The sequence below is a fragment of the Rhincodon typus genome, chromosome 20 (genome assembly GCF_021869965.1).
Source record: "Rhincodon typus isolate 14 chromosome 20, sRhiTyp1.1, whole genome shotgun sequence".
Taxonomy (NCBI): domain Eukaryota; kingdom Metazoa; phylum Chordata; class Chondrichthyes; order Orectolobiformes; family Rhincodontidae; genus Rhincodon; species Rhincodon typus.
Genome location: NC_063351.1, coordinates 39417437 through 39437848, shown reverse-complemented (window position 1 = coordinate 39437848; position 20412 = coordinate 39417437). Strand labels below are relative to the sequence as shown.

General features: G+C 41.3%; 1 protein-coding gene across 3 annotated transcripts in view; it reads left to right on the top strand.

Moving 5' to 3' along the window:
- The window catches only part of slka (STE20-like kinase a), a 147338-nt gene that overhangs the window by 83835 nt on the left and 43091 nt on the right, over nt 1-20412 (top strand). For all 3 annotated transcript variants that reach the window (XM_048608722.1, XM_048608721.1, XM_048608720.1), the window contains exons 10-12: nt 734-864; nt 3275-3398; nt 6086-6265. In XM_048608722.1, the coding sequence (XP_048464679.1) occupies nt 734-864; nt 3275-3398; nt 6086-6265 (435 nt within the window). The remainder of the gene's footprint in view (nt 1-733; nt 865-3274; nt 3399-6085; nt 6266-20412) is intronic.

The window sequence follows — 20412 nt, the reverse complement described above, 5'->3', positions numbered from 1 at the left end:
GAGCAGCAGGTGGATGGCACAAGGATCAAGGACCGGCAGGTGGATTGCAGCCAGACTGAGGTAGCAGGCAGAAGGCACGAGGACTGGGGCGGCAAGTCTTTGGCACCGGGACCAGGACAACAAGTGGTCCGGACACGGACTGGGACGGCAGATAAGTGGCACAGGGACCAGGGCAGCAGGCAAATGGCACAGGGACTGTCATAGTGGGCAGACTATCTGGAAACGGGGGAGGCGATGGCCTAGTGGTATTATCGCTGGACTGTTAATCCAGAGACCCAGATAATGTTCTGGGGACCCAGGTTTAATCCTGCCAAGGCAGATGGTGGAATTTGAATTCAATAAATATCTGGAATTAAGAGTCTAATGATGACCGTGAATCCATTGTCAATTGTTGGAAAATCCCACCTGGTTCACTAATGTCCTTTAGGGAAGGAAATTGCCATCCTTACCTGGTCTGGCCTGTACGTGACTCTGGACCCACAGCAATGTCCTTGACTCTTAACTGCCCTCTGGGCAATTAGGGATGGGCAATAAATATTGCCTAGCCAGTGATGCCCTCATCCTGTGAATGAATAACAAAAGCCAAAGTGGACTGAGATTGGCATTGGCACAGTAGGCAGAGAACATAAGGCCTGTGATGGTAAAGAGACTGAGGCAGCAGGTGGACAGCATGGGGACTGGGCAGCAGGTGGTGTCCTTCAGTCACCTGTTTGTGTATTTGCAATTTTAACAGGAAATGAAGCAACAGAAAAAAACATTGAAGAAAACACGTAAGTTTATGGTAGATGGTGTGGAGGTAAAAGTGACAACATCAAAAATTGTTACAGATAATGACAAAAACAATGAAGAAATGAGATACCTCAGGTAAGAGTCCAATCTGACCAATTTTGTTTAATACTAATTATAACAACAGTTTTATAACATAGATAACAAGGTGTAGAGCTGGATGAGCACAGCAGGCCGAGCAGGAAAGCTGACGTTTCAGGTCTGGACCCTCCTTCAGAAATGACCCGAAACGTCAGCTTTCCTGCTCCTCTGCTGCTTGGCCTGCTGTGTTCATCCAGCTCTACACCTTGTTATCTCATTCTCCAGCATTGGCAATTCCTACTATCTCTGAGTTTTATAACATGTTGAGTTTTGTTTTAGAGTAAATTATTTTCTGATGAATTTCAATCTTGGATCAAGCGTATCCTTCAGTGAGCGTCCCACATGAATTTGTCTTTGTTAGTAATGTATAAATTCCTGTTATCTTACAACTTAGTGATTTCACAGCGCAGGATATCATACCCTCTGTAATTTGTCTTCACAATGTGAGATCAATAATTTATTTCCCCACTACTAGGAATGTACTTCCCCGAATAAAGCAAGATTTATGTTTAAAGAACACCTTAGTACCTCTGTCTGAAAGATTTCAGTGTAGCATGGACAGAGTTATTTTGAATTGTGGAAACAACTTCTTAACATAAATGTAATCTCATGTGTTTGCTGGATATTAAATTCTAACTGGAATATTTGAAGCTGCACCCAAAGTATTATTAATAAAAGCATAAAGTCAGAAAGGCTTTTAAAAAAGCTGAAAATAAAATACATTTTTCTTATTCGTTCATTAGATATAGGCATTGCTGGCTAGGCCAGCAAATAATACCTACCCCAAATTGGAGCTGTTGAGAATCAACTGTGTTGCTGTGAGTTGAGTCGTATGTAGGCCCGATCAGGTAAAACTGGCAGGTTTCATTCTGTAAAGGACATTAGTGAACCACATGAGTTTTTCCAACAATTGACAGTGGTTACATGGTCACCATTATGCTAGCTTTTTATTCCAGATTTATTTTAATCAATTAAAACGTTACATCTGCCATGATGTGATTCAAACCCATGTCTCCTGAACATTAGCTCAGGTACTGGACTGCTAGTCCAGTGGAATTGCAGCCATGCCACCACCTTGCCCTATTAAACAAAAAATGCAAGAAGCGCTATTATTAGCTTCAAAATACCACCCTGTTCACTGGCCAACATCTCTTTCTCAGGCCTGCTGCACTGCTCCAGCAAACCTCGGCACAAGCTGGAAGAACAGCACCTCACTTTCCACCTGGGATCCTGCAGCCCGCTGGACTCAGTATCATGTTCAACAATTTATAAGTCTTGAGCTCTCCTATGCCATTACCCCAGCCCCCACACGCCAGGCCTTGTTATCACATAGACATTACAGACAACCCATTGTTAGCCACTAACAGTCTCCATTAGTCATGATTAATCCTCGTAGCCAGATTGTTATCCACTCCCTTATCTGTCTAACTGTTCTTCTCTGTCTTTGAGCTCTATCCCCACCTATTGTTTACTCCTTCCCCACCCCCCGCCCCCCACCCTATCTTCTGCATATAAACTGATAGTTCCCTAGCTATCATCAGTTCTGAGGAAGGGTCACTGGGCCTGAAATGTTAACTCTGATTTCTTTCCACAGATGCTGCCATTCCTGCTGAGCTTATCCAGCAATTTCGGTTTTTGTTTATAATTAGCTTGTCACTGTTTGTGAGAATAGCCTCAGGTTTAGACCTATTGGAAAATATTCTGTTCCTGAGTAGCAAATGTTCCCTATTTTTATTCACTGTCACTAATTTTAGAACTGGTATTTTGCTTTGAAGCATAACGTATTTACAGAACCCTCACTTAGAAAAGAAAGTGGATGACTTGGTTTTACATAATAGAGCCTGGCCAATGCTCAGTTAAACTCTCAGGTTTGAGATGAATTGAATATATTGTATTTAAAAATTTCTATTGAAGAAGCTGAAATAAATGAGTCTGGAACCTGATGGAATTTACATGAGACAATCAGCAGCAAAGTATATTTCTGCCAAGATTCAAATCCCAAACACGTTTTGTAGTTGCATCAAAAGAAATTGACAATAAATCCAGAATTATCTCCAGATTACTGAAAATCTGTTGCTTCCATTTTTTTGAAGTCATTCGTAACTTAAATTGCAAAACCAAAGGGAGTTAGCACAAAAGACATTGCTCCTTCAGCTAAAACTAATTCTGAACATTTTGTGATCGTTTGCAATTAGCTAATGTCTTGATTGTTTGGAATTGGCTTTTGACATGAAGCTGCAACCTCAAACTCCATCCTAAAATTTGTTGTGGGAGAAGTATTGATGGACCTGCAGTGTTTTTACCTCCTGATTTCTGGGTTTTACATCTTTTGTTTCTATTTCTGTGTTGAAAGAACCATCTATGAATGTTAGATTGTCTCCATCCTGAGTCTCTGTTCTCTGTGCAGGCGCCAAGAGTTGCGTGAGCTGCGGCTTCTTCAGAAAGAGGAACAACGCACACAGCAGCAACTCAGCAATAAGCTGCAGCAGCAGCGTGAACAGATCTTCCGCCGCTTTGAGCAGGAGATGACAGTGAGTCTAGAAATCTTCAGCTTGTATGTTTGAACAACAGCCTCCCTACAAACCATACTAGCAACACTGTAGAAGCTTTAATTCTCTGCCCCACTGTTGTACTCCTGAAGGCAGTTGTTGAAGGGTAGAACTGGAATCCATCTTTACACCATCCTTATAACCATGCGAAATAGGAACAGGTATAGGTCAGTCAGCTCTTTGAGTTTTCTGCACCATTTTATAAGATTGTGGCCTCAATTCCACATTCTTGCCTATTCCATACTCTCTTGATTTCCTTGTTGGTTAAAAATCTATCTAAAATAAAAATGTTTTTAAAAATATTCAAGAATCCTGCTACCAGTACGCTCTATTCATGACCCTCTAAGTGAGAAAAAGTTCTCATCTCTGTCTTAAATAGAAAAATCTATGTCCCTTGATTCTAGTGTCTCTCACAAGGGGAAAACATCCTTTCAACATCCACCCAGTCAAGTCACCTCAGGATCTTGTATCATTCAGTGAGATGACTTCTCATCCTTCTAAATTCTGCTGGACAAATGCCAACCTATCCAACCTTTTTTCTTAAAAGTCCTGTATCTGAACTGATTCTTATGTAGTTATATCCTATCCATAAGTAAAGAGACAAAGTTGTACACAGCAGTCCAGATGTGGTCTCACCAATTCCATGTCTAACTGTAGCAAAACATCCCTACTTCTATATACAAACCTCCTTGTAATAAACAACAATATCCAATTTGCTTCTTTAGCCACTTGTTGTACTTGCATACATGTCATTACTATCCATTATAATTAGTTCTGGCTCCAGTTCTTTTATCTGTGGCACATCAGCTATTATATTTGCTTCCTGTTTGCCATCCGATCTTCTATTTATATGAATATGTTACTGCCAATCTGATTCATTCAATCAATCTATATGTAAATTAAAATTACCCATGTTTATCATCAGACCTTTCTCTCAAACCCCGAGTATTTTGTCCCATTGTACATTTGAACACTTAGAGGACCCACGACCTTCTCCCGCAGAAGATTTCTTTGTGCTTTCTTATCTCTACCCAAACATCCCACAGCTTGATGTTTAGTACTAAAGTTATCTCTTTGTTGTATTATGGCCACCCTTAATTAATAGAGCTAACTCTTCACCTTTTCATTGCTTCCTGTACTTCTCAGATGTCATGTAACACTTTAATATTCAGGTCCCAGGCTTGGTTGTTTTGCAGCCAAATCTCTGTAATAGCTATAAGATTATGCTTATCTTATTTCAATTTGGACAGATCAATCATCATTTTTTTTTGTATGCCACACTGTTCCACAAGTCCTCTCAAAATTATAAAATCCCAATGAGGCCACAGAGATGACTGATTTGCCTGACTGGCTGCTATTCAGGATCAAATTCATTCTAGGTTCTGTGATTAACAGAAAATAACTATTTATTATAGCATACCTAACTTTAAAAAAAATAGCAGAGAAAAGAGAATTCTTCCAGTATGCCACCAGTTCCCTCAGTTGAACGTAAAATATCCGATGGTGACTATTTGAAAGAAGACCAGGCAAGTCATTGTTTATGAGAAACAGTTAATGCTTAAGATTGAACATCAATCTGAAACATTAATTCTGTTTCCCTCTCCACAGATGCTGCCTGATCTGAGTATTTCCAACATTTACTCCTTCCGATTTCTAGCATCCATTATATTTTAGTTTTGAGTTATTTCTGATATCCTGGCCGTTATTTATCCACAATCATCATAATTAAAGTGAGATTATCTGGTCAGTATCACACTGGTGTTTGGGAGCCAGGTGTGCACAAATAAACTGCTGTATTTCCTGCGTTACAACTTCAAAAGAATGCTTAATTGACTGTGAGGTACTTTGAGATGTCCTTGGATTGTGAAAGTCTGTATATAAATGCAAACTGTTCTTTGTTTCTATTCATGGATTATGGGCTTTCTCACAACCCTCATTTATGTGTTTTGTCCTTGGTTTTGTTGTTTATTTCTTAAAACTTTTCAGCTGCCTTTCCTTCTCATTCTTTTCTTCCCCCACCCTCTCCACGCAGCAGAATCTCCCCATCTTTCAACCACATGCCCACCTGTCCTTTAGCCCAAAACCATTTAAATGTGCATGTGCCAATTTAAGCAGTACATAACACATGCACTCGTGTCAGCAGACGCAGCCTTCTATAAATTCCTATTTAAAGACTTGGACAGTCAAAGCTCCCCATTATGATATTTCTATTATACTGTTTCTACATAGTGCACTGAACTGTCAGGAGATTATTTCCTCATATTTTGAACAACCAAACCATCTGTAAAACACTCAAATTATTTAGCATTATACATTTTAGCTCAATATGCACAGACTGGCAACGTCATCCCTTTCTAATGCTGAAGCCCTTTCAATTACTGATTCTCTGACCCTCTTTTGCTTTCATTGACACTTCAAAAAGAAGGCAAATTCTCACTCAGTGTTTAGCTTTTATTACAATCTGGGTGAAGCTTAGTATCAGCTACGTGCCTTAATGTTACAGAATTAATGATCTGGGGAATAGAGGTTCAAATCTAACAATGAAGTTTGAAAAACTAAATTTAGTTTAAAACAAATCTGGAAATTTACTATCAGAGAGAAGATGGAATTGTTTGCTATTAAATGCTGTTTGTAATTGGTCTACCTGGGTTTTTTCTATTCGTCTTCAGAGTAAGAAGCGTCAGTATGATCATGAAATTGAAAACTTGGAACGACAGCAGAAACAGACAATTGAGCGTCTTGAACAAGACCACACTACCCGCTTGCGAGATGAAGCAAAGAGAATCAAATCTGACCAGGAAAAGGAGCTGTCAAAATTCCAGAGCATGTTAAAAAATCGCAAAAAAGAGGTAAGAGACGACATTGGAAGAGAATGTAATTTGCCAACATATAATGCAGGTTGATGCACTGTCCAAAGGAAAGTACTGCTGGTCATTACACAGCCACGCGCCGCACAGTTCAGGGTGAGAGAGTGGTACATGGTCCAGAGGTAATAACTGTCCACTGCTCACACTGCACCCCTTAACTAGTAGCAACTGTACCAAGTCCAAGACAGTTAGAGGCCTGTGTATGGCAAATTCCTGATTTGCCAAAGTGCACCATTTTGATTAATATTCTCAAACATTGCAATGGGCAGTGCTTCTAATGCAGGCCCCAATTATTATTTTCTGCAGTTGGTTCTCTGAAAGATTCAATATCCTACTGCTCCACAGAGTGAGGAGTATGCAGGATACAAAATGGATGGCATTATCCTAAACAGGCACTTGGTGGTCCAGAGGTTGAATCTTGCTGACAAGAGATGTATGTTGTCAAAGCTTTTTGACTTGCAGTGACAAATGTAAGAATGCCACATTTCAAAACATCAAAATCATAAACGCCACAGGACAAAAAGAATGTTGATTGATTGGCAAGCCGACTTGTTTGGCCAAGGTGTTGCTATAGATAAAACACTGAAAAACTATAGGCTGTCCAAGCTCCCTCGGAATTCAAAAATACTTTGTCCATGGCAAAGCACTGGCCAATCAGAGTTGATTTGGAATCCAATCAGCACTGTTTATTTCCTGTGGTATAAACTTTCAACATTGAGTTACAAATTAGGGTTAGACCTGGAACACATTCTAGCTGCCTTCAGAATCAGGAGTTTTATAGGAAGATGTTCACTAAAACATGTTGCAATGTTGCCATTTCAAACTACTGTATGTAGTGGAGACATTGAGTTGCGGCTGTATCTTTAAGTTTCTGGTCTACCTGTCACTGTCTAAATCTATACTATAGACTAACTCTGCTGGTTAATGGGTAGTTTCCTGCCCAGACATATTCACCGCCTTAGCTACTTTACATTTAACTCCTTAAGATAAATGTGTATAAATTCAAATGTAAGCCAGATTTTCCAGTTCCTCAGTAACAAATGCTTAGTTGCATGTGCAGCTGAGAGCTAGGAGGGTTTGATATATTGGGATAGGAGATGTATTCAGTTAAGAATAGTTGGCATAAGGGTAAATCATCTTGGTGCCAAGATCTTAGTATTTATGTAGAGAGTGACCTCACTGGGGTTTAACCCTAACCCTGAATCTAAACCTGTCGCACATTCTAATCAGCTTGGGATCCTACTCCATTTTTTTATAGACTATGTTTTTCTGTAATGGCCAGACTGGTGAATATATCGTAAGGTAACATAGAACCAATGTGTTTGAATAGCATGTTGATTTCAGTAAGTTCGTGTGTGAAGAGTGCTTGCTTATTCAAGACTCTGGTGACCTGTTCAAGTACTCCAGAATCAACAACGTCAAGAGAACAAGGGAGGTAAGAAAGGCATATTATAGTTCAAGCAACAAAATCTAGTCAGTTTGAAGCAAATGTGTATAACACAGGAAAACAGCCCATCAAATCCAAAATCAGTTAGTGTCAGAGTAATAGGTCCCACCAGATTGGAGATCAGTCCATGTCATAGAAACATTAAAAACTAGAAGCAAGAGTTGGCCATTTGCTTGATCTTTTTACCCTGCTGTGCCATTCAGTATGACCATGGCTGATTCTCTATCTCAATGCCATATTCCCAGTTATCTCCATAACCCTTGGTGCCTTTTAACCTCATCTCAGTCTGAAATGATTTATCCTGAGACTGTCCTCAGGTTCTAGACTCCGCATCCAGGGAAAACATCTCCCTGCATCTAGTCTTTCCAGTTCTTTTAGAAATTTGACTTTTAATCAAATCCCCCCTCATTTTCTAAATGCTAGTGAATACAGACCCAACCGAAGCAATCTCTCCTCATGGGATAGTATCAGCCTAGTGAACCTCCGCTGCATTTCCTGTGTAGTAAATATATCCTTCCTTAGGTAGGAAGACCAGAACAGCACTCAGGACTCCAGATGTGGTCAAACCAAGCCTAATGAAACTGGGGGAAGTCATCCCTTCTTTAGAACTTAAATGCTCTTGCAATGAAGGTGAACATATCATTTGTCTTCTTTGTTGCTTGCTGCACCTGCCTGTCAACTTTCATCCACACTTGCCAATATATCTTGTTTAAATCATACTCTTCCTTTCTGTTTTTCACATAAGTGTAAAACTTCACATTCAGCCACTTTGTACTGCATCAGTCAAGTGTTTACCTATTCACTCAATGTGTCTACAATACCTTGAAGCTTACTTGTATTCTCTTTGTAACTCTCAATCCTGCCCAGTTTTGTGTCATCAACAAGCTTGGAAATGTTGCATTTGGTTCCTTCATCCAGGTCATTTGTATAAATGGTGAAGTGCATGGGCCCCAGCCATAGTCCTTGCAGTATCCCACTAGTCATTGCCTGGCACTCAGACAAAAGACCTGTATATTCGCACTTTCTGTTTCCTGTCTCTCAACCAATTCTTATCTGTACCAGTATATTATCCTTGTCCTATGTCCTATGTGTTTTAATTTTGCCCACTAACTTCTTGTGAAGAATCTTATCAAAAACTTTGTGAAAATCTAAATACACCACAAACACTGGTTCTCCCTTCTCTATTCTACTAGTTACATTCTCAAAAAACTTCAGTAAGTTTGTAAAGTGAGTCAGAGAAATGGATTCCACCAGTTTGGAGATTAGTCCAGTCTCTGTCCCTCAGAGTGGAGCAGCTATCTTCTGAGAAAAATCAGTGTGTCATCACAGGAAAGCAGATTGATGGCTGATATTTGGTCATTTGTCTTCAAAATCTTGTAATTCATTCTTAATTATAATATTTTACAAGTATAGTAAAGTTTACGAGCAGTGGGTAGTAGTTATTGGGAGTGAGTATGCTTATTAATTATAAGGCAATAAATAAATAACACTGATTATTACCATTATTAATTAACACGGCAGACTAGTTGGTGAATATTATATCTTGGGGACTAATGTTAAACAACCGGAAATTTGAAAGACAAGTTAAAACTATCTTAAAAAGTAACCAGATTAGTTACTGAACCTTGAATATTTTTGCACAGGGCAATCAGAAGGTTTATTGGTTGTAAGAAAAATTTGGAAAAGCTTTATTGATATTGGTAATATTTATTAAGAGGAGTAAGTTTTATCATCAGGGTTAATAACAGAGTTATGGATTAATAAATAGCAGAATGGAAGAGTTTCTCCAACTTCAAGTGTGTGCAGCCTGTGCTATGTGGGAACTCAAGGATGCTTCCCAAGTCACTGATAACTATTTGCTTGGGAGGTGTAATCAGTTGCAGAAGTTTCACCTCTGACTTTTGGAACTTGAGCAGCAGCTGGCATCATTGCAATACATCTCAGAGGCTGAGAGCTGTGTGAATAGCACATTCATACCTATGGGTATGCAGAGAGAGGAAGTTGATGACCATCAGACAGTCAAAAAAAAAGGGGACAGACTGTGCAGGAGTACCTTGAATATACCTAACTCTCCAACCAGTTAATTCATTTCTGAACACTTGTAAGTCATTGTTTATCTGATTAGTGCAGCTAAACCTTGTTCCTGGCACCACAGGTGACACAGTTGTACAGAGGCTCAAGGAAGACTGGGAGAGCCCTTGTGATAAGTGATTCAGCATTTATGGGAATAAATGGATGTTACTGCAGCCACAAGTGTGAATCCAGGATAGTGTGTTGGTGCCTGGTGCTAGGACATACGATATTACAGGGTGGCTGCAGAGCCCCCTGAAAAGATAAGTTATAGGGAGGTGGTCACACCCAAGTTACAGGACAAAGGTGGCTGGGTGACTCAGGAGGGGGAAAGGGAATAGGCGTACAGTGCAGGGAACCCCTGTGGCCGTTCCCCTCAATAATAAGTATACCGCTTTGGATACTGTTGGGCGGGGGTGACCTACCAGGGGCAAGTCATAGCAGCCAGGTCTCTGGCACTGAGCCTGGCTCTGGGGCTCAGAAGGGAAGGGGGGAGCACAGGAGATTCAATGCTATGGGGAACGGACAGGAGATTCTGTGGTACCGAGTGAGACTCCGGGATGGTGTGTTGCCTCCTGGGTGCCAGGGTCAGGGATGTCTTGGATCGAGTCTTCAGGATTCTTGAGGGGGAGGGGGAGGGAGAGCAGCCAGAAGTCGTGGTACACATCGGTACCAATGACATAGCTAGGAAACGGGATAAAGATCTGAAAAGTGAATAAAGGGAATTAGGATGAAAGCTGAAAGTCAGGACAAGCAGAGTAGGAATCTCAGGTTTACTACTGGTGCCATGGGCTAGTGAGGCCAGAAACCAAGAGCGAGTGCAGCTGAACACGTGGCTACAGAGTTGGTGTAGGAGGGAGAGCTTCAGGTTTGTGGATCATTGGGATATCTTCTGGGGAAGGTGGGACCTGTACAGGAAGGACGGGTTGCACCTGAACTGGAGGGGCACCAATATCCTGGGTGGGAGGTTTGCTAGAGCTCTTCGGGAGCGTTTAAACTAGTTTGGCAGGGGGATGGGAGCTGGAACTACGCATCAGACGATGGGGTAGCTGGTGCACAGGCAGATAGAGCAAGCAGAGAATCTGTGAGGAAGGATAAGCCGTTGATAGGGCAAAGTGGCAGTCAGTGCAACGGGTTGAGGTGTGTCTACTTCAATGCAAGAAGTATCAGGAATAAGGGCGATGAACTTAGAGCATGTATCAATACTTGGAGCTACGATGTTGTGGCCATTACAGAGACTTGGATAACACAGGGGCAGGAATTGTTGTTGGATGTTCCGGGGTATAGATGTTTCAAAAGAAATGGGAAGGGAGGTAAAAGAGGTGGGGGAGTGGCATTGCTAATCAGGGATGGTATCACAGCTGCAGAAAGGGAGGTCGTGGAGGAGGGTTTGTCCACTGATTCAGTATGGGTGGAAGTCAGAAACAGAAAAGGAGCAGTCACATTATTGGGAGTTTTTTTATAGCCCTCCCCCCCAATAGCAACAGAGACACTGAGGACCAGATTGGGAGGCAGATTTTGGAAAGGTGCAGAAGTAATAGGGTTGTTGTCATGGTGATTTCAACTTCCCTTGTAGAGACTGGAACCTCCTAAATGCAAATAGTTTAGATGGAGTAGATTTTGTCAGGTGTGTCCAGGAAGAATTTCTGACTCAATATGTAGATAGGCCGACTAGAGAGGAGGCCATATTGGATTTGGTGCTTGGCGACAAACCAGGCCAGGTGTCAGATCTCTCGGTGGGAGAGCATTTCGGTGATGGTGATCACAACTCCCTGACCTTTACTATAGTCATGGAGAGGGATAGGAGCAGACGGTATGGGAAAGTATTTAATTGGGGGAGGGGGAATTACAGTGCTATTAGGCAAGAACTACAGAGCACCAGTTGGGATCAGATATTCTCAGGGAAATGCACGACAGAAATGTGGAGGTTGTTTAGGGATCAGTTGCTACAGTACTGGATAGGTTTGTCCCACTGAGGCAAGGAAAGGATGGTAAGGTGAAGGAACCTTGGATGACAAGACATATGGAACACCTAGTCAAGAGGAAGAAGGAAGCTTACATAAGGCTGAGGAAGCAAGGATCAGAGGTCTGCAAGTAGCCAGGAAGGAACTGTAGAATGGACTTAGGAGTGAAGGGGGTATGAGAAAACCTTGGCGGGTAGGATCAAGGAAAACCCCAAGGCGTTCTATGCTTACGTGAGGAACAAGAGGATGGCCAGAGTGAGGGTAGGGCCAATCCGGGATAGTGGAGGGAACTTGTGTGTGGAATCAGAGGAGGTAGGGGAGGTCCTTAATGAATACTTTGCTTCGGTATTCAACCGTGAGAGGGACCTTGACGTTTGTGAGGTCAGCACGAGACAGGCAGATGTGCTCGAACAGGTTGATGTTAGGAAGGAGGATATGCTAGAAATTTTGAAAACATGAGGATAGGTAAGTCCACTGGGCCAGATGGGATATAGCCAAGGTTTCTACGGGAAGCGAGGGAAGAGATTGTTGCCCCTTTGGCAATGATCTTTGTGTCCTCACTGTCCACTGGAGTTGTACTGGAAGATTGGAGGGTGGCAAATGTCATTCCCTTATTCAAGAAAAGGAACAGGGATAATCCTGGAAATTACAGACTGGTCAGTCTTTCTTTTGTGGTGGGCAAATTATTGGAGAGGATTCTAAGAGATAGTATTTATGCTTATTTGGAAAAGCACAGTTTGATTAGAAATAGTCAGCATGGCTTTGTGAGGGGTAGACCATGCCTCACAAGCCTTATTGAATTATTTGACGATGTGACAAAACACATTGATGAAGGTAGAGCAGTGGATGTGGTGTGTATGGATTTTAGCAAGGCATTTGTTAAGATTCCACATGGTAGGCTCATTCAGAAAGTAAGGAGGCATGGGATTCAGGGAAATTTGGCTGTCTGGATACAAAACTGGCTGTCCAATAGAAGACAGAGGGTGGTAGTAGATGGAAAGCATTCACTCTGGAGCTCGGTGACCATGGTGATTTGCAGGGATCTGTTCTGGGACCTCTGCACTTTGTGATCTTTATAAATGACTTGGGTGAGGAAGTGGAAGGGTGGGTCAGTAAGTTTGCCGATGACACTAAGGTTGGTGGAGTTGTGGACAGCGTGGAGGGCTGTTGTAGGTTGCAATGGGACATTGACAGGATGCAGAGCTGGGTAAAGAAGTGGCAGATGGAATTCGACCCAGAAAAGTGTGAAGTGATTCATTTTGGAAGGTGGAATTTGAATGCAGAATACAGGGTTAATGGCAGGATTCTTGGCAGTGTGGAGGAACAGAGGGATCTTGGGGTCCACGTCCATAGATTCCCTCAAAGTTGCTACCTAAGTTGATAGGGTTGTAAAGAAGGCGTATTGTGTGTTGGCTTTCATTGGCAGGGGAGTTGAGTTTAAGAGCCACGAGGTTATGCGCAGCTCTATAAAACTCTGGTTTGACCACACTTGGAATATTGTGTTCAGCTCTGGTCACCTCATTACAGGAAAGATGTGGATGCAGAGGAGATTTACCAGGATGCTGCCTGGACTGGAGGGCAGGTCTTATGAGGAAAGGTTGAGGGAGCTAGGGCTTTTTTTCATTGGAGCGAAGAAGGATGAGAGGTGACTTGAAAGAGGTGTACAAGATGATGAGAGGCATAGATAGAGTGGATAATCAGACGCTTTTTCCCATGGTGGAAATGACTATTACAAGGGGGCGTAATTTTAAGGTGATTGGAGGAAGGTATAGGGGAGATGTCAGAGGTAGGTTCTTTAGACAGAGAGTGGTGGTCGTGTGGAATGCGCTGCCGGCAATGATAGTGAAGTCAGATACTTTAGAGACTTTTAAGCTACTCTTGGATAGGCACATGGAGGATAATAAAATGTAGGGTATGCAGTGTAGATTGATCTTAGTAGGATAATAGGTCGGCACAGCATTGTGGGCTGAAGGGTCTGTACTGTGCTGTACTGTTCTATGTTTTATATAAGTGAACAGTCCACATTGATACCAACAACATAGATAGAAAGAGGTATGTGGCCCTGGCTGTGAGAATTTGGGAAGCTAGGTAAGAAATTAACACACAAGACCTTTAAAAGTAATAATCTCTGGATTGCTTCCTCTTCCCCATGCAAGTAAGTATAGAAACAAAAATGAGACTGATGAATACATAACTAGAGAGAGAGAGAGAGAGAGAGAGAGAGAGAGAGAGAGCAAGATGAGCGTGTAGGGGTTATCTATAGATTCTAGGGACATTGGGACCAGCTCCAAGGAAGATGGAAAATGATTTGAATAAGCTGGGACTGAGTTCCTTGGAAAGGTGGTGCTTCTGTTATTGGGGATTGCTTAGACTGACGCAGCAGGAGTGTGGGAACCAGGAGATAATATCAGAAGAATACCAAGGTGCACATAATACTGGAGAGATAGATAGCACTAGAATAGATCATAATGAGGCCAGAGAAAGTAATAAAATCTAAATCAGTGTTACTGTGCATGTATGTGAGTGCATGGATTTTGTTGACGAGTGACAGGTGCAGATTGCCAAGTGAAAATATATTGTAGCTATAACATACCTGGTTCAAAGGATAGCAGAACACAGTGTTAAATATACCAGGATACCAGGTGTTCAAGAAAGTACCATAAGAAAGCATGAGAGCATTACAATGTTGGAGAAAGAGGATTCTTGGAAAGGTCACGAACAGAATCAAGCTGAAGAACAAAAAAGGTACAGTTACATTGCTCAGTGTAGTCTATAGGCCAACAACTCGTGTGGGTTATAGAGGAACAAAAAAATTTGCAAGGAAATTACAGAGAAGTGTAAAGATTATACAGTAGTTACAATGGGCAGTTTCGTTATCCAAATATAGACTGGGATCATGGTTGTCTAAGAGACAGAGAGAGGCAAGAATTTCTGGCATGTATCCAGGGGAATATCCTACAGCAGAATGTGTGCAGTCTGATGTGAAAGGAAACACTACTAGACCTATTTGTTGGGAATGAGATGTGCTGAGTAGATCGAGCATCGGTGGGGGAAAACCTGAGTAAAAGTAATCAAAAACAAAAATTACTGGAGACCCTTCTTAAGGGTCACAGGACTCAAAACTTTTTATTGCCCCCACAGGTGCTACTAGACTTGTTGAGTTTCTCCAGCAATTTCTGTTTTTGTTTGTTTCGGATCTCCATTCACAGTTCTTTATTTTTGGGTAAAAATGATCACTGTATAATAAGGTTTAGGATGACTTTGGAAAAGAATAAGAAACATTCTAGAGTAAGAATAATTAATTGTTGGGAAGCCAACTTCAATGGGGTAAGAATTGATCTGAGTTAAATAAATTAATGTCAAGTTTGGCAGAAAAAGCAACAGCTGAACAATGGACTACCTTGGGCAGGAAAGAGGATTATTAGATAAGCCATCATCTTAATGAATGGCAAAACATAATTGATGAGCTGAATGGCCTACTTCTGCTCCTATGTCTTATTGTCTTCTGCTCAGAGACCGGTAACTAACATAAAAGAGAATCTTAAACTCATCTATAAGTGTATTAATAGTAAAAAGGTGACAAAAGGAGGAGTGGGTTCGAGTAGGGACCAGAAAGTGGATTTACACATGGAGACAGAGTGCTTGGCTGAAGTATTAAGCAAATACTTTGCATCTGTCTTTACCAAGTAAGGCACTATCTAGGCCATGGAGACAGAAGAAATTCAACCACTAGAAGAGCATAATAGTGGTGACACATAAATATTTGATCCAGTCTATGTGCTTAAAAGTTGATAAGATGCAGGAACACCTGGGATGTATCCAAGGATCCTAAAGGAAATGAGATTCGAAATTGCAGAGACATTGGCAATAGTTTTTCAGACTTCCTTAGACTCCGGGGTGGTGCCAGTGCATTAGAAAGCAGAAAACATTATGACCCTTGTTCGAGGAAAGAATATAAAGATAATCCAAGCAACTAAAGACCAAGAAGTTTCATTCTTGTTTGGAATCTTCTAGAGAAAAAAGTAATTCAGGACAAAATCAGCAGTTAAATGAACAAATTTGGGTTAATTATGGAAAGCCAGCATGAATCTAAGGGAAAGTTGTGTATAGCTATCTTGCTGGAGTTTTTAGAAGAGACAACATAGAGAGTTGATGAGGCAGTGCTTTTGATGGGGTCTCTGTGGATTTCAGAAAATATTTGATTACAGTGCCACACAAACTTCTGAGCAAAGTTAGAGCTCATGAGATAGAAGGTATAGTAGCAACTGGACAAACAGTTGACTGAGCAGCAGGAATTTGGAGTAAAACCTAATGGATGTTTTTCAAGCTTGGATAAGGTTTGTAGTGGAATTCTCGGGTCAGTGTTGGGACACTTTTTCTGAAATTTACTAATAATCTAGACCTGATGTACGGGACACAGTTTCAAAATTTGTGGATGATGAAAACCTGGAAGCATCGTAAACTGTGCAGAGCTAGTGTAGAAGTTCAGAAAGACATAGTTGGTGGAGTGGGCAGATAGGTGACAGGTGAAGTTCGTTGTGGAGAAGTATGAGGATAAATTTTGTTAGGAAAAACCAGGAGAGAGAATATAAAATGAATGGTACAATTCCAAAGTGATTGCAGGAAAATGGGACCCTGGCAGTGTGTCACAGGAAAGTGGCAGGGCAGGTTAAGACAGCAGTAAATAAAGCATACAATATTATATATTAATAAATGTATTAATATTAATTATTAAATAGGAGGGTAACTTACCAGACAAAGGAAAGAGGTTATGTTAAACTTGTATAAGACACAGATTTTCCCTTGGTTAAGATATCGCAGCCAGTTCGGGTTGCTGCACTTTGTAAAGGGCATTCGAGAAGGTGCAGAAGGGTTTTAAAACTTAGTTCCAAGGATGAAGGTTTTCATTTGCAAAGGTAGGTTGGAGAAGCGTGGACTGCTCTCCTAGAGAAAAGAAAACTGGTTAGTCTTAGAGCTATACAGCATGGAAACAGACCCTTCAGTCCAACTTGTCCATGCCAACCAGATATCTAAATTAATCTAGTCCCATTCGCAAGCATTTGGCCCATATCCCTCCAAACCCTTCCTATTCATATATCCATCCAGATGCCTTTTAAACGTTGTAATTGTACCAGCCTCCACCATTTCCTCTGACAGCTCGTTCCATACATGCACCACCCTCGACATGAAAATGTTACCCTTTAGATCCCTTTTAAATCTTTCCCCTCTCACCTGTATGCCCTGTAGTTTTGGACTTCACTACCCTGGGGATAAAACATTATCTATTCACCCTATCTATGCCCCTCATGATTTATCAACTTCTATAAGGTCACCCCTCAGCTTCTGATGCCTTACGGAAAAAAGCCCCAGCCTATTCAGCCTCTCCTTATAGCTCAAACCCCCCCAACCCTGGCAACATCCTTGTAAATCTTTTCTGAGCCCTTTTAAGTTTCACAACACCCTTCCTATAGCAGGGAGAACAGAATTGAATGCATTATTCCAAAAGTTTGAAGTTTTTAAAATTATTAGAGGTTTAGACATAATAAATAAGAAATCCTCCTACCTGTGAAAGGATTGAGAACTAGATGGCACAATCTTAAAGTAATTAATAAAAGACGCAAATGTGTAATGAAGTAATGCTTTTTCACACAATGAGTAATTAGGGTCTGGGATGCATTGCCAAGGATAGAGCAGATTCAATCAAGGGAGAGAGACTGATAACTGAAAGAGAACAATTTGCAGGGTTATGGAGCGAAAGCAGGAGAGTGATACTAATTGAGATTCTTATTTGGAGAGCTGGTGCAGACACAATGGGCTGAATGGTCTCCTTCCTGCACCTTTTCTTGTGTACAGAATTCTGTGATTCCGTAATAGTTCCCACAAGATCAGAGATCAGCTTATTATACAGGAATAGATACTAACCCATCCAAGATCAGTGTGGATGATTGGGACATCTTTGCTATTGTACCATTTAGTAACATGCATCACCTGGCTTTACATGTAGTTATACGCAATTTACGCTGTTAAGATTTCCATACGCAGTTTACTGTGTTAAGATTTCCCTAATTGTCAGTAACTGAAACTCTGGTTTCTTGGAAATACTCCCCAATAACTGCTGTGCTGATTAGTTCAGAGTTATTTGGTGTCTGAACTGTTCTAACAATCTTGTATGTCTGTGGTGTCATTGATAACTGTCTTTTTCCTTTGCATTAACTTCAGTGTTTTATCATTATTTTTCACTCTTTGGAAATGGTCTCCTGGTCACACAGTACCCAGTTGGCAAGAAAGACTTTTTATTATTTATTCATTCACTGGCTAGGCCAGTATTTATTGCCCAGAGTACAGTTAAGATCAACCTCATTGCTGTGGGTCTGGAGTCCACATGCAGGTCAGACCAGGTGAGGTTGGCAGATGTCCTTCCCTGAAGGATGTCAGTGAGCCAGATGGGTTTTTCCAACAATTGACAATGGTTTCATAGTCATCGGTAGATCCTTAATTTCTGTTTGAGCTTTTATTGAATTCAGGTACCACCATCTGTAGTGGCGAGCCCAGGTCCCCAGAATATTAGCCGAGTTTCTAGATTAATAGTCTAGCGACAATACCACTAGGCTATCGCTTCCTCACTTGCCTTTGACCACCATTGAATGGCAGCACTGGCCAGGTGCTTTTCTAGGTGCTCTTTGTGATCTTTCTACATGCATGCTATGTTGGGCAGCTAGCTGCCATGGGACATGTTTGCCAATCTGATGCTTTCCTTTTGATAGTCTGGTGTTTTTCTTGCTACAGGGTAAGCTCTGGGGAACACCATGGAAGGGCGGTCTCACCCTGTCAGCTCACAGTTAACTTTCATCTCTGTCTAACCTAGCAATCAATTCTTTCCAAGTCTCCAAATCAAATGGCAACACTGTTACTAATAGGACAAAGGGATTTGTATGCCTTCTGGGGTTAGATAATGTAAGGTGACCATAAAAATGTGAATTACGTTGACTCCTGAAGTGCTTTAATATTGTATGTTGATGGTTATAGTGTCTAATTCTGATAAACTTTTGTGGTTAATAGACTAGAAATTCTGGTTGATATCGTATCCAATCCGAGACTAGCCAAATGGTTGGAGACACACCATAAAGTCTGAGTAATTGAATGTGGTAGGTTTGGACAACTGTCACTCTCATATGTCTGCAGAGCCTGGGAGTGTTGCATCCATTACATGGTTCCTATCCTGCTGTTCTACTTCGCCATTCTCTAATCATGTATACAACATATGAAAATGGCAACTTGTGTTTACGTTAAATGTTGCCTATATTAAATATATTTAGTGCCCACCATCAGCTTGCCCCCCGTTCTGAGCCCACCAATTGCTCCCACTTACTGTTTTTTTTTTCTCCTCTCAGGAACTGGCTATAATCCACTTTCCCCTCCTGCTTTTGCTCTTCAGTGAGTAGAGAAAATTGCAATATTAAAATTCCTCATATACAAGGGTGAGGTTGGGAGTCCAGGTATTGTTCAGTCCCAGATCAGCAAACATAAATAGAAAGAAAGATAGGAGCAGGAGTAGGACATTCAATCCTTCGTGCCTGCTCCACCATTTAATCTGATTACGCTTGATCATTAAACACAGTACCATAATTCTGCTCTCCCCGCATGATCCATTTAGCCACAATAGCTGTATCAAACTCCTTGAAAACACAAGGATTTTGTTTTGGCCTCAGCTACTTTCTATGCTAGTGAATTCCACAGACTCACCACTCTCTGGGTGAAAAATTACTTTCATTTCTGTCCTAAAAGATTCACCCCTTATTCTTAACTGTGACCCCTGTTTCTCGCCTCCCCCCCCCCCACCCCACCCCAAACCATGGGGAAAATCCTTCCTGCACCTAACCTGCCTGGTCCCGTTAGAATTTTATAGGTTTCTATGATGGTCCCTCCACCCCGATCTCGTTCTTCTAAACTCCAGTGAATACAATACAAACATTATTTGTGAACTTCTCAATTTAAAATAAAACCAAGAATTTCAAGGAAGGAGAGTGCTACTCAAAATAGCAGGAAGTCCTATGCACCTGTTGTACCACAGGAGGATCGCTGGATGTGGAGCCATTATCAGGTATTGCCCACTGCCAATAGAACAAAAACAGAATAAAATAAAACCACTTCCATTAAGATATGGTTCAGACTTGGCTCTAACAGGATTTTGATTACCGAGACTTGCATTTTCTTGGATAAATCCTAATCACAGCTTGTAGCTGTATGAGGGAGGCCATTCATCACATTGTGACATGTTCTCAAAAAAATCTGCATCATCCCAAAATTGAATGCTTCTAATATGATTGACATATTGATGCTATTACCCTCCTTGGATCACCTTCCTTAAGCTGATCATTCAGTAAATAACCTCCAGACAGCAGTGTTTAATTTGGCTTTGGGCAGAGCTTTGTGTTGAGGCCTCACCATGTTCCAGGCTGCTATGTATTTTACCATGGGCTGTCAGGTGTAAATATGGAAGAATGACATTGACAATAATCTATGGCATAATGTAGAGACAGAGCTTTACTCTGTATCTAACCCCATACTGTTCCTTGCTCAGTGTGTTTGATGGGGACAGTACAGCTTTACTCCAAATCAAACTCCTGGCCTGCTGTATCTGCCCTGGG